This window comes from Channa argus, chromosome 5 (assembly GCF_033026475.1).
Source record: "Channa argus isolate prfri chromosome 5, Channa argus male v1.0, whole genome shotgun sequence".
NCBI classification, from domain to species: domain Eukaryota; kingdom Metazoa; phylum Chordata; class Actinopteri; order Anabantiformes; family Channidae; genus Channa; species Channa argus.
In genome coordinates, this window is record NC_090201.1 from 12,693,125 (window position 1) to 12,717,869 (window position 24,745).

At 37.5% G+C, this 24,745-nt stretch overlaps 2 protein-coding genes across 7 annotated transcripts; both read right to left on the reverse strand.

Moving 5' to 3' along the window:
• Positions 1 to 2,067: 2,067 nt before the first annotated feature.
• Positions 2,068 to 10,582, reverse strand: mettl1 (methyltransferase 1, tRNA methylguanosine). Its single transcript, XM_067505560.1, has 6 exons — positions 10,363 to 10,582; positions 9,787 to 9,914; positions 9,478 to 9,662; positions 6,689 to 6,802; positions 3,133 to 3,234; positions 2,068 to 2,433 (listed from the first exon to the last, which is right to left on the reverse strand). The coding sequence occupies exons 1-6, from the start codon at positions 10,440 to 10,442 to the stop codon at positions 2,317 to 2,319; spliced, it is 726 nt and encodes a 241-aa protein (XP_067361661.1). The 5' UTR covers positions 10,443 to 10,582; the 3' UTR covers positions 2,068 to 2,316.
• Positions 10,583 to 12,009: 1,427 nt separating this feature from the next.
• Positions 12,010 to 21,610, reverse strand: LOC137128116 (E3 ubiquitin-protein ligase MARCHF9-like). Of its 6 annotated transcripts, XM_067505842.1 has the most exons (6): positions 19,994 to 21,610; positions 19,133 to 19,358; positions 17,345 to 17,434; positions 13,750 to 13,905; positions 13,011 to 13,203; positions 12,010 to 12,838 (listed from the first exon to the last, which is right to left on the reverse strand). In XM_067505842.1, the coding sequence occupies exons 2-6, from the start codon at positions 19,175 to 19,177 to the stop codon at positions 12,522 to 12,524; spliced, it is 801 nt and encodes a 266-aa protein (XP_067361943.1). In that variant the 5' UTR covers positions 19,178 to 19,358; positions 19,994 to 21,610; the 3' UTR covers positions 12,010 to 12,521. The 6 variants fall into 6 exon arrangements, with proteins under 6 accessions (XP_067361943.1, XP_067361941.1, XP_067361946.1 ...); XM_067505840.1 differs by having other exon boundaries at positions 12,013 to 12,838; positions 19,133 to 21,608; XM_067505845.1 differs by lacking the exon at positions 19,994 to 21,610 and having other exon boundaries at positions 12,013 to 12,838; positions 13,750 to 15,445; positions 15,581 to 17,434; positions 19,133 to 19,191.
• Between the last annotated feature and the right edge of the window lie 3,135 nt (positions 21,611 to 24,745).

The following is a 24,745-nucleotide window of genomic DNA, read 5'->3' on the forward strand; positions in this document are numbered from 1 at the left end:
AAAAAATAGTCTGACATAATGCATAAACACATCCTACAGGTCTATGCAGCTCTTTTGCTTTTTGTTACTTTGTTAGTGACTTAAATCACCTAAGGGTAACAAACCAAGTAAGTATACTTCTCAAATTGTCAAACTATTGCTTTAATATTGTGTGGAGAGGAAAGCACCGTTAAGCCAAATCATCTGCACAGTTAAGAAGAAAACAGATCAAGAGAGGTGATGATGAACTCAGCGACTAACGATCTAAGACTTTTGTGTTAAAACTTCAAAAGTAAATTGCTTAAGGGGTATTTAGATTATGTATTAACGAGGGCAGTGGACAGCTGCCTCGGTAAACATGTTCAGAGAGGGATTTACCTTTGACCTCAATAACGTTCTGACATCCAGATGCAACAGATTCTTTGGGTATGAAGCAAAGGTAACATACACTTTGCTTTACTAGTGTTGCTAAATGCTAAACATTAAGTTTACTTTTTGTTAAATCTTCTGCGATTAATTTGTTGTTTGATGTGACAACAGAACAGCAGCTTCTCAACAACATCCCAGATATTATGGACTAGACTGTTCAACATATTTATACTATACAAACATTCTGCAAATACTTCCTTTATGTATCTCAACAGATGCACATAGGATGACAATATGCCAGAGATTTAAGGTTTAATCTTGAGAAAAGCAGTTTGGCAAAAACATATCAACATAAAGGTCCCTTACTTGCAATTTATAAAGCTTTCAGTCACATCTAGTGGGCCAGCTATATAATCAGTTGTGAGAGTGACTCTGTGAGGGTAAAATCTACCAAACATCAGGCAAGCTAAAGGGAAATTCTGTCTTTGTGGCAAAAATAAGAAATATAACAGTCATTCTTAAAACATGACAATGCTTTAAGGGGACAGTTTTCGTACTTGAACATTATGGCCATGAACAAATATTTGTGCCTACATTGTTAGTTGGACTGCATCTTAATTTATAATTCATGCCTAATGACACACTCATTAGGATAAAAACAAAAATGGGGTTGAACAAAAACTGCTGGGTATTTACATGTATGCTCTTCATTTGCTTGTGTAAAATAATTCCATATTTCACTGTATAACGAATACTAATTGCTGCATCAGCATCATTTTTCTCTCAGTATTGAATCCAATCCATACATTTGTATCACTAAGATAGCGTCCAGCAGCAATTGATCAATAGGGACAAAATGCAAGGACTTTGATTTGGAAAAAGGTTTCAGGAAACAAATCAGTCAGATGTTGCAGAGTATCCTCAGAATGTCAACTTTGCAAAGGCCACAAAAGTAAAATGTTACTTAATATTATTAGAATTAGTTGTAGACTTTTTAGTTTAGTATTTGTTATCTCCTGTGATCATCTAGTTTTCCAGAGATTACCATTAAGACATGTCTTTCTTGTTCTTAATCACAACCCCCTGCAGCAGCCAAAAGTCTTTAAACCTGCACTGTCGTGTTCCAAACTCCTGACAGACAAATATACCAATGTATAACAATCAGCTGAAATCAAAAAGCACAAACCAGTGTTTGTTAGAAACTTCTTTGATCTGAACTTCATAAAGATTCTTACCAGACAGTAGTCAAGTAGCTAAAGACTAATAATCTTAATTCGACATCATATAACAGAAAGGAGCTAAACTTGGTCAATTTGTGGTTTTAAATAAGCCATTTAAAGGCAAAATACTCTCCAAGCATAAATCCACTTTGAAGCACCTAAAAAATGGATCTGATACAGATTTAAGTAATTTTAAAGTATTCAAATTAGTACCAAAGGCCAAGTCCATGTATCAGTAAAGCCTAAATAGCTCTTCACATCTAGAACACTGATTCAACGAAGGAATTTTGTGAGAAAGGGCCCAAGATGATCTTAATGCAAAGACATAGCTTTTTTGCTATAAAACATACTGTACCTGTTTCTGCTGTCATTTGAAGTACAATTGCTGCAATATTTTACAGCTTTACATAAAATTAAAAAAAAGAGAAGAATCTAATTTATCATAAAAAAAAAAGAAAAGAAAAAGAAAAAGATGCAGTAATTATTAGTGACAGTGACATTAGGGGTTCTTAAAAGATTTATTTCCCTTGTGCTGTCCATTATGATCTGAGGAATAAAATACATAGTGCCCCAATTCCTCTAATGATGTCCATTAATAACAGAAAATAAAAACATAACACCTTGTGTGCTGGAGGTACAACCCACAGCCTCCAGACACACAGATCAGCAGCTGCATCTCCCCTGCTGTTCATGTGTGAATGCAGAAAATCATTATTTCTGTCTCTCATTGTGTCCAAACTGTTTGGTCTTAGTCCGACTCTTCAATCCTACGGAAAACTGCAAGGAAATTTTTCCCTCCGTTTCTTTGGACTTTCTTTCCTTCCTCTGTACAGGTACCCAAACGATTTATAATGACATCAGCAACCTGTCAAAATAACATTAATAACAATTACATCAAGGAAAGCCACTGCCTTCCTGTGTTATGAGCAGACAGTCACTGTATCACCAGTGTTTCATTGAATTCAAAAAGAACTTATTTCTTATTTACTTTTAAAATCCCTAATACCTGGAATGGTTTAAGCAATATCCTGTTGTTAACATAAGCACGTGTATATTAATGTTTCAAAAGTTTTGTCTGCGTTCCCTATATTAAAATGTCTTTATGTTTCTAGCTGGAAAACTGGCTTGAGTTTTTCCCACATCAGAAGTTCAGATGAGGTCATTCAGAGAAGCTCTGAGACGCAAGTCAACCAAGACTACAGCCTCCGTATTAGGACCAACAGGATGACCTCCTTGGACCTAAAACACTCCTTTGGATGATGTCATTTGATTAGGCATTTTCCAGCTAGAAGCACAGAGATATTTAAATACAGGAAAGGCAGACAGACATTTTATGGCATTAGTATACATTTATTCCCCTAACAAGAGCCATAGGGAGCAGGTAAAAGAAAACAGTGGAGGTGCCCTTATAGTTTGTAGCATCATAACACAACAGATGACAGATGCCAATTTCTATTTATCTGTTAAAACATCAAGGCTTTCAATGGGACTGACCCTTTTGGAAAAGTGTGTGAACATTTCCAAGTTTAGAATGAAACCAATGAAAAGCTTTATATTAACATACCAGTTCCTCATCTGTGACATGTGTAAAGAGTGGATGTTCAGTGAAATGCTTCACCATCCAGAGGTGGACTTCCTCCACATCTGTGATGGTATACACCAAACCCTGAAATGACCAGACAAAGACAGAGATCACTAACACAATTCTATGTAAAGTAAATTGGGGAAATGGTTTCTTGCTGAAGAGATAAAAATAACCCACTGACAACACATTCACAGAGGTTAATCACCTGTGTCACTGTAGTTTACTTTAGAAATTGGACAGATAACATTATTAGAAAAAGGAATTCTTAGAAATCTGAGCAGTGGTACAGATTTCCACACCAGTGCATGTCGACATTTACATTTTTTATTTCAGAGAAGCCAGGGTGAGGAGGATGAGATACTGCATGATCTGCCTCACGTTAAACGAACCAGTTCACTGTTTCAGGTGGTGTCTAATTTTCATCTAAAAGAGAAAAACTAAAAACACAATCAATACTTTTGGTATGAATCTGCCTCTGTAAATAATAATTTTCTTGACAGTCCCCCCCACCCCGTAGTTATGACTATGTGCCAATGCTAAAAGCCCCCCTGTACACACACACACACACACACACACACACACACACGAGGAAAAAGATAAAGTTTAAATTTAGACACAAGTATTCCATTGATTACCAAAACCTTCGTCAGCACTCCCAGCCTATTCACTGTGCCACTGCTGCCCTGACAGCTCTAGGTGCAAGGAGGGTGTGTACAGACGTCAACCAGCTGCATGCCATGCTAGTTGCTCAATTTTATTTCAGTGAATTCTGCCATTTCGTCACACTGCAATCAATTGATAAAATTATGAGAAGAGACGCAATTTACCGTTCAACTATTAGATGGTTTTATAATTTTTCAGTGATACTGAAAGAAATCAAACTTTATTTTTAATTTTGTTAGCAGTTATTTAAAAATTCTGACAAGAAAAAGTAGAATATCTTCAAGCATAAGCATGTGCCATTTAATGCTCCATTAAAGGCTCAAAACTCCCCCTATTATCTCCCAGATATGTGGTTTTCAGGGAATGAGAACTTACCCAAAAGAACACACATTACACCAATCAGTACGAGCCTCACACACACCTTTCCAAATAAACGTGAATTTTATACGGATAATTTGAATCAGGGTCTAACTCAGCTAAAGTAAACACAGAAATTAGCTGTCTGTGGTGGCCATTATGTTATTATATGACATAACATAATGTTATTACAGGATCTACACTGAGAGCAACTAACTGGCTGAACTAATCACTCTGCACATACTGGTTTGTTTACATGTGTGAAACTGATTTTTACTGCACTTTTGCAGTCTTCAAAGGAACCTAAAATCTAAATGCAATTGCAGTATAAACAGTAATAATTTATAGATAAATAGAAAAATCAACTGTAACAGGAAGCGTAAAGGCTGGATACAGAGAGGTGACTGGACCATCCCAAAGTCAACATACACCAGGAAACAGATGCCATTTCTGTGGTCAATGCTCTACACAGCTGACTGAGGAGGAAAAGGTTTTGTGCACAGAACAGGATCTGTTGATGTCACGTGTCCACAATTGACTAGAACAGATAAAATGTTCTGTGTTCCCAGCAAATCAACACTAGCATCTATTTGTTATCAGAGGAAAAAGTTATAATTGTGTTGAAGAGCAGGCCACCTAAACTAAAGAATCTCCAATTGTCGTGTCATACCCATTCACCACCCACTTTATTATTAGGTACACCTTGCTACTACCAGGTTAGACCTACTTTTGCCTTCAGAAATGCCTTCATTCTACAGGCCAAGTTTTAACAAGCTGCTGGAAATATTCTCTAGAGATTTTGGTCCATATTGACATGACAGCATCATGCAGATTTGTTTGTTTGCTGTGGCCCGTCTGCCTCAAAGTTCAACATGTGTGTTCAGAGATGCTCTTCTGCAAACCTTGGTTGTAATGAGTGGTTGAGTTACTATCAGCTCGAACCAGTCTGGCCATTTCCCTCTGACCTCTAGCATCAACAAGGCATTTTCACCCACAGAAATGTGGCTCACTAGATATTTGCTCCTTTTCAGACCATTCTCTGTAAAAAACATCACAGTAGATCAGCAGTTTCTAAAATATTCTGACAGAGTAAATATTCTTCAGAGTTCTGCACCAGGTTGGGCACCCACAGCTGACCTGCAAAAACAGTAATCTGGAACGAGTGAAACATTGGTACTAGATATCATCAAGGGGGCCTGGTGGCTCAGTGGTAGAGCACTGGGTTGTGATGGAGAAGGCAGCAGGTTCGAATACACCGTATAACATGAACTTTGTATCTTCTTTCTCCTATAGGTGTCATTCTCCGTCTCCCTGTCAGCTGTCCCCGGCTTTGGAGCTGTACGTTTTCCAGTGTGTAGCTACTGGTCCTACCAACCTGCTCAATGTTTTGTTGCTTTTTGTTGCTCTATTCTTTTCTCTCTCCTTTATCCACTAAACTGGTCAAGGCAGATGGCTGCCCACCCTGAGCCTGGTTCTGCTGGAGGTTTCTTCCGTTAAAGTGAGTTTTTCCTCTCCACTGTTGCCTACAGCTTGGTCAAGGGGCATTTGTTTGGTTTTCTCTATATAGCTTTATAGACTTTATTATGTGACGTGCCTTAAGGTGAATTTGTTGTGAAGTGCTTTTAATAAATACATTTCAATTGAATTAAATTAAATAATAAATAATGATATTAAATCCCGAGCACAAGTAAAAACTAACAAAATGCGCATGTGCCCTGAGTGAAATGAAAAAGTAACTAACTAGGAAAGTTTTATCACATCTAATTGTGATTCCATAACTGAGCATGCAACTGGATATGTGGCCTATAATTAGCAAATCTGTTATATTTGTATTATGTTGCATTTCTTAAACAACTGGAGTTGACTGCTCAAGTGTCTCAAACATTTGAATGGGACAGTTTGCTCAGACAAGTCAGTCTGCAGGTCCTGCTTATAAACAGGCTACGAACTCGATGTGCTAAAGTGAGTTATGACACTAACCAGCCACAACACTAACACCACCTGGTGGTTTTCATGTTGTGGTGGACAGGGCTCAGAAATGGAAATATTTAATGCTGACTGTCACAGCTTGCTGCATACCTTTAGACTGCCCATACTGAGCTCTGTCTATATGTTGTAGTTGGCTGGTGTATGTGTTACGAGGGGTTGGGTTGTTGTCTTTTATATTAATGAGTCAGTCTGGCTGCCAATTTGATTTAAAATCAGTTAACAAGCTTTGAGGGTGTGGGTTTGCAAAATTAGACCCCTGCAGGACTCCGGCACCAACAACTAAGCCATTTTAAAGTCACTTGAATAACCCCCACCCCTTATTCTTTTGTTGTGTTTGACCAGTTTTGACCATGTCTACATGCTTATATCTGGTGTACCTAAGAAAGTGGCCAATGAGTGCGTTTTAAAATATGGTTTAATGATATATCTTCAGAAGCTGAAGTGAAGTTCAAGTGGATTTTTGTGTAATAATTTACAATTACATTTTGGTTGATCAACTAAATTAGACAAGTCTTTCTGTACGTACCCCGACTCTCAGTGTGTAGGCATACTCTGCCAACAACGTAGGACTAATAATCCTCCATTTGTGTTTGGTTTTCTTAAAGTGAGGGTCGGGAAAGAGAAAGAACATCTTACTGAGCTGAAAGAAAGAAGGAAGGAAGAAAGGGTCAGAAACATTAAAATTAGCACAAAGCAAATATTTTTCTTATTAAGTCTAGTTATCACTTGGTTTTATTCAAACACATTAAATCAAAACAGAATTTTTTTTTACCTTGATACCTGCTACTTAATACCTATAAAGTCACTCAAATTTGTCCCCATAATATTTTCTGGCTGGTTGTTAAGCACCATGGATTGCAAAACTGGAATTTCCCTCCTTAAATGCTTTTTGTCCCCATAAATTTCCCAATGTCTCTGTCTTTAACAAGTGTACAGGTGCGGGCTCCAGTGAGATCAGTCTGGCTGAACTCCATTCCACTAACTCTTTTGTTATTAGTAAAATAAATAATGTCAAGTATAGACAGACAGATTTGGAGAATAATCACAAGGGACTGGTGTAGCCTCAGGGGCTGCTTCAGTGAGCAGATGGAAAAAAATCACTTTGCACTTAGAATTTTTATTTTTCAGTTAAAAAAATCATAAGAAGAAGTTAAAAAAAGTATTTCACATCTTTATAATATGTTGTTTCAAAGCTTGAAAACACCACATGCATTTAAGTAGGGATGACATTTTCTAGTCTGGGTGATCATCTTTGATTTCTTTGCTTTAAGTGAGGACAGTGGAGTTCTCACGATCAGTGCTGAAGATGAAAAACGTTCTTGGTGAATTAATCTCCAAAATAAACAACTTAATGCAAATGACAGCCAGTTATGTTTCAGTTTTCTTTTGCATCTTTTTGTGATGGGTATATATCTCTCTCTGGCCATTTTTGTCTTCTAAATGAGCTTTTTAAATCAAGAATTGGGCTCTGCCCATTCAATAATCTGTCCATGTTTTAAACTGTAATATGCTTCTCTTACACACCTCAAATCTCAGTTTGGCTAAACTGTACAAATGAATGTCTGTAGTAACGCTTCTGAGCGATCGACAAACTCATGTTGGCTTCAAGTACAGATGTTACTCCTGACAATGTTCAGTCCGTCACCTAACTATTAATAAATACAAACTGGTATCCACTTATATCTGCAGCTACCCTCGAAGTCACGTTTGTTTTCTATTCTGTTGTGAGTCGCGGAATTTTTAATTAATTATAATATTATTATTTATTATTAAAAACTAAAAAAAATAAACAGATCAATGTTTTTATATGAAACACCTATGAAATTTCTAGTCCATAAATGTGTCAGTGTTAAAGAATTTACTCTCCTGTGTTCATTTCTCAGTTTTCCCAGTCTTGCTCAGGGCATTTGAGGTGACGCTTTTTATCCAGTGTACCTAATTAACTCCAGTACACTAAACCCACTGTGTAATCTAGTGCAAGTTTCAACAGGTCACAGAGTACAGCACCTAATTGGAACAGATAAATTATGTCTTGCACTGCTCTGTTTTCAATTGTCAATGACCCAATTGAGTGATCGTCATAAAGTGATTCAGTCCATATAATAAACATGAGGATGTAATTTTTTTTCGTGAGACCTTTGGCCTGGGAATCATATTGTCTTGGCAGAGCCAGGTTATTATGGGCCACATTTAAAGAGCTAATAAAGACTTACAGGCCTTTTGTATAGAAGCTATAATAAGAGGACAAGTTTTTTTAAATCAAATCTAGCAAAGAAAAGTACTTCATGTAATGCTTTATCCCTGCAGATATGGTTTTGGTTTTATATCTTTAGCCTTAGAAATATCAACAACAATAATCAATAACATCTTATCCTCCAGTCCTAAATTATAAAAGTAAAAGTCGTGTACATTTTCATATAAAACTGTTTGTAGAAATGTCTGAATCACAGTTGAAGTGAGAATGTTGCTGATTCTTGAACAAGAACATAAAGTAAAGGTTTTACCTAGTGGTGTAGTGGCTGGGTACAGATGCATCATAGGGCATCTTATCATTTCTGGTGTATGTTAAGTTGCCTACATAATCCAATATACTGTACATTGTGTAATGTTGGTTATGTCTCATAACCCCATATTTTATAAATACAGGTGCAGTCTGGCCAATAAAAGTGTAGGTAAACGAATGCAAGACACAGAGCTGGAGAGTTTAGAGCTAGTGTTGTGGCCAACTAGATTCTTAATGAGAATCATGCAAACATATTTTCAAGTATGTTTGCTGTTTGCCTGGATTTGGTTATAATCTATGCTTGTCCTGTTTAAATCATACTTTTGTGGATAAATCCTATACAATTTACCTTATTCCATAGACTGCTAATGTAATATATTCGTTTTCCTTGTATATCCCACACATAACTTAGTTTCCAAAACAGTTAGGATATATTAAATGTAAATGCAAATAGAATAAAGTGATTCAAAAATCACTTAACATTTATTTTTAAATGGAAATAATACAGAGACAACATATTAAAATATTGAAACTGAGAAATTGGACGGTCTTTTGAAAAATATTTGCCCATTTGAATCTGTCATGTAAAGTTTTTTGTTTTGATGGCCTTGTCCCTTGCATGCATATTTAAATAGAAATTTTTAGGGGGAATACTCTGGGATAAATACTACAACAGTTTGATATTTAAAATGTCTCTCTTTCACCACAAACCAATGAAGATTACCACATAATCTTCAGTGGCTAACTGTGGCATGAAATGACTGATGACTTTTATCTTAAAGTTATTGTCAGACAAACACATAGCTGCATACCTGTCCTTTAGAAAAGAAGTTTGGGAGGTACTTCATTGCATTGCTACGGATGCAGGCAATGTTCTGATAGCTCCCGGGTTCAGAGGCACGCAGTGACTGAATACGATCCCAAACATAATCAGACACTTTCACCCGGATCTCCATTCCCAGCATAAGTTTGTCTGGGAAAAGTGGAGATAACTCCACTGAGAGAAAGTAAAGATGCACAGAGACACAAACAAGGATATGAACGAAGAAGACATGACATCAACAGAGAGCAAAAGTTTACCTTTGAAGACTTAAGTTGTTCACATGACTTAACATATCTACCTAAAAGTCCCCCATAGCCACATCCAATGTCCGCAAACTCAACTTGTGGGGTCTCTCTCTCAGAGGGGTTACCAGTGAAGAAGTCTGGATACAGTTTGGACCAGTCCATTTCCTCAGGACATACAGGGCTGAAGAGGAAAGAAACGTTGCTCTAAACAGTGTTTTCTGTAATATATGCTTGACCCTGAACTCACGGGATAAGCCGAAAAGACAAAAAAAATAAAATAAAAATAGAAAATGCTTGAGTAAGGAAATCCAATTAACATTTCTTTTAAAATTACTCAGAATAAAATCTTGCTGTCCTCGAATGGTGTTGCTGAATATTGATTTGTAATTTTTCAGCTGTGTTGAATTGCATTAGAGTTGAGTGAGAAATCTGAGACTTATTTTTGAACTTGGCTAGTAAAGCTAAACGTTTATTCCATTAGTTGCTTCCCGGGATAACAACACGGACAACCCGACTTTCCTGTCATCTTCAACATTTGTAAATGTAGAGATTCAGCAAGTACTGTCAAAGGGTTCTGTCTTCAGTGGTTAACATTAGAAATCCAAGTCAGACTCATGTACATCACTCACTAATCAAACGTGTGGTGTGCCATCGGGTTTGAATGAGCTCGCTGTCTGTAGTAACGCTTCTGAGGCATCGACGAACTCATGTTGGCTTCAAATACTGATGTTACTGCAGACAATGTTCAATCCGTCACCTAACTATTATTAAATACAAACTAGTATCCACTTATTTCTGCAGCTACCCTCGAAGTCACGTTTGTTTCTATTCTGTTGTGAGTCGCGGGATTTATACGTCATCATCAACCGTCCTCCCGGAGTTGCCAGGTTTGTAGAAAGTCAGAAACGTCAGCTAGCTTTAACCATAAACGTGCTAATTTTAGTTCATTAAAATGCCAAGTTAGCTATTGTATTCATTGTTTAGATGTATTTTTTTAATATTAACTGTTTCAGAGATTTTATTAGTGAAATTGCTATAACAATTTGGAAGTCATAAACATAATCATCCTTATTCTTCCATTTCCTCCTATCTTTAAAGTGAACCCCGAAGGCTGTGTAGTTTTGTGAGCTTAATGCTAATAAATAAAAGTACCCTGACCAAATCACAGAGAGTAGGCCAGTGGGTTAAATATAGTACGCAGGATTTAGGGTATGAAATAACTGATTAATATGAGAATATTTCTTAATTTTTGCTCTTGTTCTGAAGGCTGCAAATATTTCACCAGATGCACTGTGTACTCCCTTAACCAAAACACAAAACTACTCTCATACTGATTTATTATATAGGCCTATGGGCTGTAAGGTCACAGAGGTGAGAAGTAATGAACTACAAATACTTACTTTTACTGTACTTAGAATCTATAGTACAGTATCAGTACATTCCATATTTTTCTTTTTACTTTTACTGCCTACATTTAACACAATCCTTCAATTTCAAAACTTTAGTTTTAATGCATTTGAGGGGAATTTCTAGATTTTTTTTCATCACTGCACAGTCCAAATTGACTAACAGCTATATACAGCATGTTAACCTCGACAGCCAGCTGTAATCTGACTTTAGCTTAGCTATAGTCACTACCTACATGAGGCTCCTAACATGTTTGCTTATAACCTTTTTGAAGGTCTTGTATTTGTAGCATTAGAGTTGGGGGTTAGGGAGCAAGAGAGAGAGAGATTCATGTTCGTTAGCTTTACTTGTCTTGTTTCCCCAGCATGGGTGTCTTGGTTGCAGTCTGTGATTCCAGTGTGGGTGTGAGTATCTAAGTATATCAAGTCATGGTCAGTTCTAGGAGGGTGGCAACGGGGTTTGTTGAAATCTGCCCCCCCGAGATTGAAGGAAAGAATAAGACTGCACATTCTTTACTGCAATAAAGAATGTGTGTACTTTTGTCAACTTCAAAATGAGGTAGGCAGTAGTTTTGAAATTAGCATTGTTAGAATTAGGATTTATTAGGAAATTAGGAAATGAAGTCATGATTGTTGACTATTGTCTGTTTTTTTAAAGCCTATTTAATGAGTTTTCCTGTTTTAAAAAAAGGTCCATTTTTCTATTTATGTTTTGATATTTTTGCAGTTCTAACAGGAAAATTCAATCGGCATACATTAACTGTATCACATGTCAGTTTTTAAGCCACAAAGGGGGCAAGATCAATTGTGTTGTTCACAAATGAGACAAAAAAAAGCACATTTTCTTTTAAGATTGACAAACCTTTATTACAAAACATTTTTTCAATAATTGTACTAGGGGTATACATTAAAACCAACTGTGTGAGTTTGTTTGGGTTTTGTAACTTGGTATTCATGATCTACCAAGTCAGGGTGAACCCTCAAAAATAAACTACGGGGTGCACATGATAGGGAAACAGTTATTTTTACTAAAAAAATTCGTATTTTTCGTATAAATTTGTATATTTTTTAGGAATGCAAATCCAAAAATTGTTCAATTACATTTGTCATTATTGTAAAAAATGAATAATTACTTTAAGAGTTAAAGCTTTTTCAAGCTTTTCATTTAATTTTTTTTCAGTTGTTTTCTTCAGAGTCTGCTATAAAACTGTCCTTTTCCCAAACCTCAGAAATATTTCCTCTGTGAGCTCAGGGAGAATTTGCAAAGAAAATATGAGACTAGAAGTTAATGGCAGTGTGTATGTGGCAGGTTAGGATTTTTTTTTATGAAATTCTCTCCTCTTTAAACACTGGAGCGCATTTATCTGTTGTATAACCCAACCTCATACAGTGGTCACCCTCATGACCACTTCATGGTTGGCACTGTTCAGATTGTTGGGTCTCAACTGGCTGAGGATGTGCAAAATTGTGTAGCCACAGTTGTGGTGGAGAATAGTCCTGACATGCCGTCTTGCCCTCTGTCCACTGTCTGTGACGGTGGGAGAAGAGCTCTCAACACAACCAGCATCTTTACTGCTGGAACTGATGGGGTCACTCAGGTCCTTTGCTTTCTCATAATTCAAAACTTTCCACTTCTGATTCACAGCCTGCCAGCGCTTAAAGATCCGATAAACAGACGATCCTTCATGGACAATAAGACCTGAACAAGGAGTAGAGGGTGGGAAACAGGGTCAAATATAAATACTTGGTTGTTCAATAAGCGGCGGAGAATAGGTGAAGAGTTAATGAAAACTAACATCACAATAAGTTGATATTTCAGAAGTAAATGTCCTGATAATTTTACTACCTACTGCAGTAGGTATCTGTCTTACCTATACAAACTATGTCCATGAAGCCATACATGCCATAGCATATCTGAAAGAGAAGGTCCTGCCGCTGCCATTTGGCTGAAGGGCTGAGAGAGGACCACACCAACCAGGAGATACTGGCAATGAGGAACAAAGAGCCCAGGATAATGGCTGCAATCTGCACCTTCTCAATCACAGTCAGAGAGATAGCCTGCCACTAGAAACAGACAGTGACACACAGATATTCAGAGCTTTTACACTAATAGCAAAAATGTAAATCCTGACCTGAGTATTCTCAATTTAGACACAATGGGAAAAAACATCCTCCAATTGTTGTAGCTTTTAAAAAGCAGCGAGTTAGATGTTTTATTCTTTGTACCCTCAGTCATCTACATAAGTATTACAATCATTTTATCTGCTAACACTCAAATAGCGTCATTTAGTGATTTTGGCTATGAATCTACATGTGCTGGACCCTTTAGTTAAATCATGTGCTGAGTTCTGACTCTTTGTTCTTGCCACTTTTCCCCCCTTTTGTCCATTAATGTGCTTTTTTTGGAAATCAATAAACATATACGGGACAACATTAGACCATAATGATTCTTATGTGGTAATACAAACATTGCACAACCTCTGATGCATGTATTTTTGTCCTTTCATTCAACTTATGATCAGTGCTAAATCTGGCAGCTTTGTGCATGTTTTTTTCTGCCAAATATTATGTCAGTCTTTTACTTACTATATTAAACTTTAAACAGTGTACCTGCAGTGGGTTTTTGGTGCTGATGGCCAGGACTTGATACTTGAAGTAGCAAAGCTCACAGCTCCAGGAGCCTCTCTCACTGATCCAGCGAATGAGGCAGGTTTGGTGCGTACAGCGTACAGACCCATCACATCGACAGGGACTCAACATCTCCCCCTGCAGAACACAAACAGCAGCTGCATGAGACCGACACTTGTTGTTGAATTTTCCTGTTACAAGATTTAGTTTGGTGAAGATAGCAGTAAAAATAAAGATAAAACCTGTTGTCATGAATGAGCCCACTCAGAAATCTCCAGGCCTGACAAAGACTGAAAGATTTTATCTGCTGAAGATATTGTCTGAGGGCATTAGATGTTCTTTTTGCTATGTAGCAGAAAAGGGGTTTAAAAAGAGACAATTTGTCTAAATATATATAATTAATAGGAAAGCATACTCCATGTATACAAATGTAATGATACCTTTAGGAAATTTAAACATTTTTCAAATGTTACACGATTTCAATGTGGTAAGGAATTAAGCACTATTGCATAAAAATATGCAGCTTTGCAATGTGCGTTTGCCACAGTGTTAATCTCCCCATCAGATGTGCATAAAACTGTAGGATTCTGTACCTCCAATCTCTCTTTTCAGAACATGTTGTTGGCTCTCCATCGTCTGTCTGACAGACTGCAAAGCTTCCTGCTACTTCAAACATTATGCCAAGCAGTTACTTTTCTTCTACTTCTGTCATTTACCATCGTCTTCTGATGTGTAATTGAAGTAATCTTAAATCCTGTACAATAGTGTATTTTTTGATTAAATACTCAGAAGAAATAAAATATAACTACATCTTCAAAAGCAAGGTTTTAAATCTTTTAAACTACGTGGGGTTATGTGGCTGCAGTATATGTGAACCTCTCAAAGAATGGATGCACAGAGCAAGACAACAAGTACATGCATCAATAGCAGTCAGTTAAATGATGGTTAAGTGCTGTGAGGCTTATTATTTGAACACAAAATTGGCCCTAATATAGTACATTTGAATGTCATTAAATGTGTGAACATCATTTTAAGTCAGTCACATTCCTTCAAGGCACCAATTAAGAAGGTTTTCATCATTATAAATGGTCTAGGAATACTTCCAGTGATTTAATCTAATTGCTCTAGTTTGCCTGGTCACCACATTTCAGTCCAGATGAACATTTGGGATGATAAGATTCCAACTTGACACACTTGCAGAAAAGACTGGCGTGAACGCAGGACAAAAATCCTGAGGAAAGCTTTTGGCAGTTGACACACCAGTTAAATATAGCTAATTGTAGAATAACGTGCTACTCTTTATTGTGAAGATATTTCACACATTGCGAAATCTGAATGTACAGTTACCCGACTTTGAAGGAATATTGATGTGCTTATTGGCTAAAGTACCGCATCACCAATTAAAGGATACACATGCATTTATATACTATGCTACAGGCAGATTGAAAACAAACAACAAATTGTAATTAAGTCAGACACATTTCACTATTACCTTCATCTGTTTATAGTTTGCATCTCTCCTGTTACTATCACAAAGAAATCCCACGACATCTGGCTTAGGATTTTGCTGTCAGTATGAGATTCCCTAAGGCCCCTGGACTGACAGATCTCTTGCACATCTCACTTTATTTTCTGTCTGACTCTAGGTGATGTGTTGGGTCTTTAATTAGTTGAATATCTGGAGGGGAAAGCAAAACTTTCTGAGACCTTTAGCAAAGTCTGTCTCTTCAAGGGTGGTTTCATTCAGCAGGCTGGGCTTGCTCCAAACCTCTGTGTCAAGGACAAGAATGACTTTTTAAAAAAAAACATTTACTTTAAGTGTATCCACCCACTTTCTTCCTCTTCATGTGAGTACGAAAGACACAAGTTGTACTGTGTGTCACGTCCCTGTGGCCTAAAGCAATGATCAAAAGATTCTTTTAGCAAGTTATTGAACTCATGCTGCCACCTTTACACAAATCATTCTGACTAATAATGAATATAAATAAGCAACTGCTATTAATGGTCCTTTAACTTGCTTCTCTGATCCCTGTTTTCATTGTTTTTGTTTTTTTTTATGGCCTAATTTTGTGCATCAGATGCTGAATCTATTACCACAAGGACGTCACTGGAACAGTAGTAAGCATAAAGCTCCTCTTGCTTCAAGCCTTTTCTTAACTGATGCCCACTGCTATTTTCAGAAGGACTAATCCAGTTTTTTAGTTTTTCTATGGAGCTAATTCGGTGCAATAAATATTTGTGTCTGTATTTTGTGATTTAGAAATTTAGATGCATTGTAAATAAAATGTGTACTTGTATTTGAGCATTTGAGCAAAGTCACATTCATAAATGTTTGTGCACAAAGGCTCTCTTTCAAGTACAAATCACATTTTGCCTACAAATGCTGGCATGCTGGCAAGACCTCCAGGTAACATTTCAGCTAATGTGCAGGTGAGTTCATATTTAACAAACTAAACGTCTTGATGCATGTAGCTGCCTTCTAACATTAGTTTCTGTGTTAAATAAATAAACACAGTTACAGTTATGATTGGGTGCTAAGTGGCTCAGCTGATGACAGTGTCGCTGCCTCGGGTTCACCATGAAATTGGGCAGTTGCAGGTGAGGTTGGATATGTCCATTAAAATAACTGCGGTCAGCATCACTGCTGAGGGCATTGTGTCAAAGCCTTCCCCCCTCTGCGTTTTCCATGCCGTCCAAACCTATAGTTGACTTTATGGTTGTTGTTATACATAATAGAGATATCTCCTTAAGCATCTCAAGAGATGATGGTTTGTTGTTAAGATAAAAAAAACGCATATCCATGGATTAACAGATTACATACAGGGGAAGGGAATACAACACTAGGAGCAGTAACACAGTTTCCTAGAATGCAAGGATTTTGTGAATACATTAGAGAAGGTACAATTGTGGTCTTACTCTAAGCATTAACTTACCGTTAACTTATTTGAAGATTTGTATTTGAAACTTTTACTTGGCAATAACATAAAATGCTTCCAAATTTTTGGTTTACTGTTACATAACATTATGACCACCTGTACTCATGTAAATAATAAACTCTATAAATATCTGTACTTCTTATACTTTTGATTCAACAATAAAAAGGAAAAGCTGTCTGTGTTACTCTCAGAGGTTTGTTTCAGTGTTCTTTATGCAGCTGCTAACAATCAACACATCTGCAAAAATTCAATTCTGCTGTGTGCTGCAATTTTCATACAAATTTACATGTAAACTTGTTTAAGGCCATGTTGCTCCAAAGTTGAACAGGGCAAATAATAGAGAAGGACACAATTTGTGTGGGTAAAAAGGTGGACTAAGCAAAAGTAATTTGTAAAAGAAAACAAAAATTATCTAGCATTACGTTATAACCAAGATGAAAGAGGTTAGATTTTATTTTTATCAGCTATTTATTTATTTAAGGTACTTTATATGTCTAATTGACTACACAGAGCTACTGAAAAGCAGAGTTGACTTCCTTGTTTGCATTCGTAAACAACGATAAAACATTTTAAATATATATACAGTAACTGGTACTAATGTACAGAGAAGAGCTCTGCTGAATTCTAAAAATATAGATAACTGTAGTGCAGAGAAACAGAAGCCTTAGCCATCTAAGAAAACAGATGTTGGTTGTAGCTTCATGTAATGCGTCCTGGACCCCAACTTCATCCTGCAATCCAGATAAAAAACAAAAAACAGTTTGACATATTCCTCAACAATACTCCATCAACATGTTTAGTTTGTTAAATATGAACTCACCTGCACATTACCCGGGATGTTCCCTGGAAGTCCTGTTAGCATGTTAGCTCCATCTTTTTTACATTAAGTGTTCAAAGTTCAAAAGTCACAGCTCTCTGATTGGCTGGAGGAACAGCGACCTGATTGGCTGATACGAGTGTGGATTATTTTTTTCCCCCACCCGTGGGAGGAAAGTGCAAAACAGATTGTGTGGCTGTGGATTTGTATTGACAGGATGAGATGATCAATTCAAGATCCAGAAATGTGTAAATCAAGATTTGTACTTGAGAGAATGACTTTACAAATGTGATTTTGCACAAACATTCAGATACAAGTACAGATTTGATTTACACTGCATTTACATTTGTAACTCCTACAATACACATACAAATAAGTATTGTATCACGAGTGAAATTTTTACTTCCCCACCCATGGGAAGATTTTCTGTCCATCTAGAGCTTTACTTTACAGGCTTGATGCACCACATATGTGTAAATCAGTGCAGGTCCATTTTTTCAAGTCTGGGTAAATTTCAGCTCAAGCTTAAAGACTGTTAATTTACTAACTAGGGAGAACATTTCAAAAAAGATGACTCAGTTTCTTAAAGGTAAGTTTTTTCCACCTTTGCATGTGATTGTGGGATCATATCGGAGGTCAGGTACCTCAGGTATATCTGTTGGCAGCACTTGGGGTTTACTCAGTGCCCCCCAGTTCATATCTTTGAACAACAACAGTATTTTTGTTGTCATTCTTTCAATGACAAGAATCCACTAAGTTGCTTCGCTCTGTACACACAACAGCTGTTTTCCATCCTAGAAGAGGGATCCATTCTCTCTTGCTTGTTTTGAGTTGTTAACTTTTTTCCTGTTAGAGGGTTTTAGGGGAGTTTTTGCTTATCAGATTCAAGAGTAGAAGAACAGAGGGTGAAGTTGTTACAGACTTACACCCACCAAAGCAAATTGGTGATTGAAGCTCATGATTTCTTGGGTGAATTCATTGTATTGTTATTGCCTGAACATGTATATATGTCTATTATATATTGTAAACATATATGTTGTCATTAGTTCAGAGGTCTCAATGAGAACGTCAATAAGCTGATGATTAAAAAGGGCTTAAGCCACTACAGTATCATATTGCGGTCCAAAGTCGAGGAATTTTGGCCTCTGCTGCTTTACTCTGGGGAACCCTTTTTTAATCTGTTTATGCACTTCTCTAAAATTTGTGAAGTAGTAATTCTAAATTGCTGGATTATTCTTTTAATGCTTAAGGGACACCAACTGGTGCCAAAAGGTTGGGAGCAAAGGCTTTGTTTGTAGATATATTGAACTAAATATTCTCAAATTGCTCGCAGATAGGTGCATCTGATATGCCCTTTTCTGAGTGTCTTGATTCCCACGTGAGTAGAGGACTTGGATTTGTTACTTGCTTGAAGACACTTCCCCCCTGTAAAGGCCACGTGTTCTTGGGCACTCCCATGAGCAAGAAAACACTTTGTCCCGCCGAAATACCCTAACCCAAACCAAAACCTCGAATCGGAGGTTTGGTAGAAGGGACCAGGCTCTCATTGAGATGCTGACTCCCTTGTCAAAGCACAAGACCCCACAGTTATCCCGTTATTGTTTAAGTTTACCTTCTCCGGTCCCTGGAAGCAGATCCGGCACTGCGGTGATCGCATCCCGCTCTCCGAGAGGCTCGGGAGGGACGCAGCGTCCAGGCCTCCTTCCTGAGATTTGGCTCCTTCTTTATCCTCAAATGCCAGACTCCGTGGCCGGGGGTCAGAGCCATAATATTCCTCCTCGTCGTCCCGCTGAGAGCAGTTCAACGGCGGCCAACCACAGCCCGTATCAGTCCTCCTGCTTGATCCAGAGCGCATCAGAAGCAACACTTTAAGTTCATTGAAAAATAACCGGATCCGATACTTAAACATTCTTCAGCAGTTTTACTACACAGGCACAACTGCTCTGTGAAACAAAACAGCCTTTAGCTCCATTGTAATTTATTATTATTGTATTGTTGTTGCATGTGAACTCTTTCATGGGCTATAAGCAGACAGTTCACATCCTGTTAAATACACTACAAATCTCGATCAAAAAAAGCATAGGAAAAACACGATAGGCTATTAGATCAGCCCATAGCTCTTTGCATATCCTGTTGTTACAGCATGTGCACCGCAGTCCAGCCAATAGGGAGGAATTATTTTTCATGGATATAGGCGTTTTATTTCGGGATTCAATGGAGGCTGAGAGCCACGAACTATCGGGGACCAACATTAAAGTCAGAGGGGTCCAGCACGATCCTCTCACGCCTACATTTTCATCCCATTTTTCCTTTGCATCCCTAATGGTCCTCCGGATGCTTTAAAAGAGCAGAAGCTGTTGGAGTCTGTTTACTCCGCGAGGAAAAGCAGCGAGGGTCTCTAAAGGGAGTTAATATTACATCCCATTAACATCCAAGTAAATCCGATTTATATTTGAGTTTCTGGTTTACTTACTGGGGAGATTAAATTACACGAGGTGACAAGCGTGTTTCCTTTGTTGTCTCGCAGTGGCATCTATCAGTTCAACACTGTTTCCTCTAGACTCCTCATCTTCGCTAAAGCCTATTTTTTCTCTCGCACTGTAGATGGAGCGGGTGTCATCCACACCGTCCCTCATTAAGCAGGTCCCGAAGCCCGGTTATAAGTTACTCTCTCCCTGCGCTGGAAGCCGAAAAAATAAAAGATTGATGAACAATACAAAAAGATATCCTCGACAACTTGCAATGGCAGTTCTCCTCTTTCCCCATCCATCTCTGCACCACAAATCAGGAAGAGCGCGAGGACGCCGGATATGGATTCCTGCAAACACAACATGAGCCGAAGGCAGGCTACAATTGTCCCTCCCGAGTTGTTAAAAGCAGCCCCCATTATCATCATCATCATCATCACATCTTTTCCGCATCAAAACGAGGCCTTAGTGAATCAGTGGGAAAATAAAATGCTTCTTCACGTGACAGGCAGATGTGCCCGCAAGAATATTTAAAGTTAGCTGACGGGGCTTTTTAGGCAAAGCAGCAGAAAGCACAAAGTTGTTTGACTGTAGAGTAACACTTTCCATTATAACACCCTGCTTGTGTGCGGCTGGGAACTGGGGAGATCTCCATCCATAGTAAGCAGTGAGCTGACAGAGGCTGCTGTCCAAGGTGCTGATACTCATGTGACAACGAGGCCACGTGCTCATTTGCTGATCCAGTGAAGAAAAATTATTATTATAACAAACCCCGGGAGTGTGTGTGTGTTTGTGTGTCTCACATCTGTCCTGGCAATTGTCTCGGAGAAGACTGTCTAGTTTACTGTTTGATAATCAGAATGCCTGCTTTACTATCACCCTTTTCGCTTTTTAAAATATTTTCTTTATTATAAATGTAATGTAAATGATATCTCAATGTAAAGAAATGCAGGCAAAAGGCTCTGTGACCTAAATTAATTGAAAAGCCTGGCAGCATTGCAACATGGATGAATTACTGAACAGGCTAACTGACCCCTGACCTCTCTGACCTCTGTGCTTATGCCTGTGTAAAACGTGACAGTTAATTTATGTTGTAAATATTATTGTGAAGTACATTACTGTTACCATTTATTCATTATTAATCATTATAAACATACACTAAACAGATATGTGAAAATTGTAATGAGCCTTTTCCACAGCAGGCATAATAATGATAATGGTTGAATTGCATTTAGCCTAATTTGTTGCAAGGTCCTGTTGATCATGCTGTCTCACTATCACAATACTGTGGTTTAATGGGACATACATGTTTGTTGACAAGTCAAGATGTCTGCTGTGAAAAAGTTCTATAAAGTTAAAAAGCTCTACAACAGAAAGTGTTTCTTCAGCAGTTCTCCTGGTAGGGCAGAAAGCCCTGGAGCAACAAAACATTTTTAGAAAAGCGCTGTCTTCTTTTAGACTTTTGTTCCATCCACCGTTATACTCTGCATGCAACTGTCACTGTACTACATCCCCATTTCTGGCCACAAGTGCAGATACTGACAGCATCTACGTTCTTACCCTCTAGCATTCAGCAGGAACACAAATGCAGGAGCAGTGGCTGGGAAAAAAGCTATCGAAGCACTGAAGCACTGTATTCCATTTGAATTTCTTGTTCAGGACACCAGCACAAAAAAATAAATAAAAAATGAAACTGAGCAAGACTTGTGCACAATTCTTGTTTTTTTTTTTTTTTTATGTTTTTTAATGTGTAAATCCAGTTAGTAACCCACAAAGCAGCTGGACCAGACAAATTGTCCCTGTCCACTTTAATGTACTGTACTGGTCAATTAGTCCCTGTATAGACAGACATATGCAGTCAGTCACTGCAACTCTGCACAGTCCCCCCCTTTTTAACTTGCATTTGCAAAGACACAGAGCTTACTGACAAAGTAATGGCCTCTTGCTCTGAACACTGACGGTATGAAGGTGGACTCGCATCACGCATTCCTGCCTGTCTGTCTGACATCAATGCTTGGATGAAAGAGAGACTTCCTTAGCTCAGCCTTCAATACAACACAGCATCAGCTTCAAAACTGGGTCTTCAGTAATTGAAGAGCCTCCACACTCTGCAGAAGATCTTTGCCCTAACAATAAAACAAAGTGCTGAAAACAAAACTGTTCTGCGAATCCTATCTGATTCTTGTTCCAGTGCAAACAAAAACAATAAGCATGTAAAAAACCAAAAAATTTGCAATTGGAAGACTTTTCTAAGAGAAGGGTGCCGAAATTTTTGGACATGACTGTAGTATGGCAAACATTTTAGTGCAGCAGAAATAGCCTGGAGCTGAACAAGCTTAAGACAGTGATAATAGACTTTAGGAGAGCCCCACCACCCCTCACTTTCAGCAGCACCACAATCACAGCTGTGGGGTCATTTAAGTTCCCTTGAGACTATCCCTTTCAAGGATCATAAATTGGATCAACGTAGGTCCAGAGATCAACCTGCCACAGGCATCAATGATCCAGTTGTTATCATGGAGTCCATCTTCACAACATTTATTAGTGTCTGATACAGTGCAGTAACCAAACAGGACACTCAGAGGCTAAGATCATTGACTATAAAAATTGATCAGCTGCACTCCTCCTGGGCATAGTGAAGTTTAAGCAAGATTATTTCTGACTCATCCTACCCCAGATATTTGATCTTTGACGTTCCCTCAGGAAGGAAACTGCTATATACACAAAACACACTAGAAAATACATTTTCTTTTTAGGACCAGTTTTGATCCCACCTTCACTGTCACATTATTTCTTTCTGCTCATTTAATCTCTACACTATGTTGTATTAAAAGCTAAAACCAAAACATCTTCTTTTTTGTATGTTTGCATGCTTGGCTTTTGTTGTTGTTGTTGATATCCAGTGAACATCCATGGAGCAACAGCAGTTCACCTTTAATGAGTCCTTGCCTTTAAGGTGCACTCTCATCACAGATTAGACCCCAACAATAAATATCAAAGTGTCTTTTTTCTGCCACTTTGCTCGTTGCAACGACAGAGGCCATCTGAGAGGATGTGCACGACTGTGGATTGACCAATCTGATTATCATGTCTGCTGGGTTTTGAGACTCGATAACCTAAAGTACACATATTGCAGTGGTATATCATAGGATCCAAGTGTTCCTTCCCAATATTTAAATGGCCAAATTGGCCAATGTAGTAGTACTATATATTGATATATTATAGCAAAATCTCTAAATGTGACATGTCCGGCCATTTTTAAAATATAATTTCTGAGGTTTTAACTCTTTAAACCAAAAAAAGATTTTATGAAGAACAATAAATTACGTGAGCTCAGAAAAAAAAGGGGAAATGATGTTTTTTATTTCTACTCTGTATTCACACATACCGTTTGTCCCAAATATGGATACTGTTGTAGGATATAATAGATAATCATGTTCACGGGGATGGAGCAGGTTTCATTGGACAAGAGGCAAGGTACAGCCTGGACAGGTCACCAGAATATCTCAGGGTCAACACAAAGAGACATACACAGACCGACAACCATTCACAATCACGTTAAACCTTGGACCTTCCTGCTGTGAGAAAGCTGTGCTAACCACTCGACCACCCTGCTGCCCATAATAATGTCGTGTCGTGTTGTTGTGTATGTGTGTTTATAGAGATAGTGATTGTACATAGAGAAAACATAGTTCCTTAGATGTGAGTTGCTTTGAATAAAAGCTAAATGTAAATGTACATACGTACATTTTTTCCCGCTGATTAGAGAGAAGAATACATAATTTAAAAATCTGCCAAAGATGGAAAAATGTTTGTGTGCTTTTTTCTCAGTTGTATAACTATTTATTATATATTTTATTTTAGTTGTATAACTTAAACAAAAGTTTTTGTCAAAAACCTCAGAAATTAAAGTAATTTGATGAGTCTCTATGTCTTAGCTGTTGATTTACATTACCCTATTTCATTTTTTGCCATATAAACTATTGTTTTGTTTTTTAGTTTCTTCTCCCTGTTGTGTTGACATTATTCTTGGATACATTTTTTTTAATTGATAATCTTTATACATATACTTTCCACAGACACTCAAAGTGCATGTTGACAATACAGTAAAAGAGGATCAACTTTGATTTCAACTAGGTAATATCTGGTAAAAAACAAAAACAAAACAAAAAAAATTAATATTACACTTTTAATACTGTTAAAAATGCTAAACATAATGTATGTAATATATTTATTTCCAGTTTTAAAGCTTGTTTTCCCTAAGGCAATAGCTATCTTTAACACATACACAATATAACTTAGCTTTTAATGTTTTCAATTTCATTTGTGTAGTATACAGATAAAATACTGTCTGTTCTCTACTTTTATAAGTACATTGTTTTATTTGCTAATATTATTATATTTTTTTTAGGTTCTTACACACAGCGTCTTCTTATGCTCTACATTTATGTGTAAATTTCATAATTATATCAATTGTTACTGATGTTGTTTGATGTGTATATTGTTCTTGTCTGTTTGCTTCGAACTATTTTGCTGCATTGTACTTCGCGAATTAAACAGGAGTCTGATATTTATAGGCTCTCTGGGATACAAAACAGACCAAAGTCATTCAATATATATTATAATATATATATATATATATAATATGTGGAGCTTGGATCGTGGGATTGCTGTCACTTAAAAGTTTAAGATGCCACAGCAGAGCTTTGACTTATTCTTGCATGATGGGCTGCTGGTGGTTTTAGCTCCGCCTTCGC

Excerpts from the sequence above, each read along its gene's own strand:
- mettl1 (XM_067505560.1), bottom strand. The coding sequence starts at position 10,442 with ATGAGTTCGTCGATGCCTCAGAAGCGTTACTACAGACAGCGAGCTCAT. Across the intron at positions 9,663-9,786 it reads TGGCTATGGGGGACTTTTAG|TGGAGTTATCTCCACTTTTC; the intron begins GTAGATATGTTA and ends ACTTTCTCTCAG. Across the intron at positions 2,434-3,132 it reads ATGTCACAGATGAGGAACTG|GTTGCTGATGTCATTATAAA; the intron begins GTATGTTAATAT and ends TTATTTTGACAG.
- LOC137128116 (XM_067505840.1), bottom strand. The coding sequence starts at position 19,429 with ATGTTTAAGTATCGGATCCGGTTATTTTTCAATGAACTTAAAGTGTTG. Across the intron at positions 13,906-17,344 it reads TTCTGTTTCTCTGCACTACA|GGGGAGATGTTGAGTCCCTG; the intron begins GTTATCTATATT and ends TGTGTTCTGCAG. Across the intron at positions 13,204-13,749 it reads GCACCAAAAACCCACTGCAG|TGGCAGGCTATCTCTCTGAC; the intron begins GTACACTGTTTA and ends GTCTGTTTCTAG.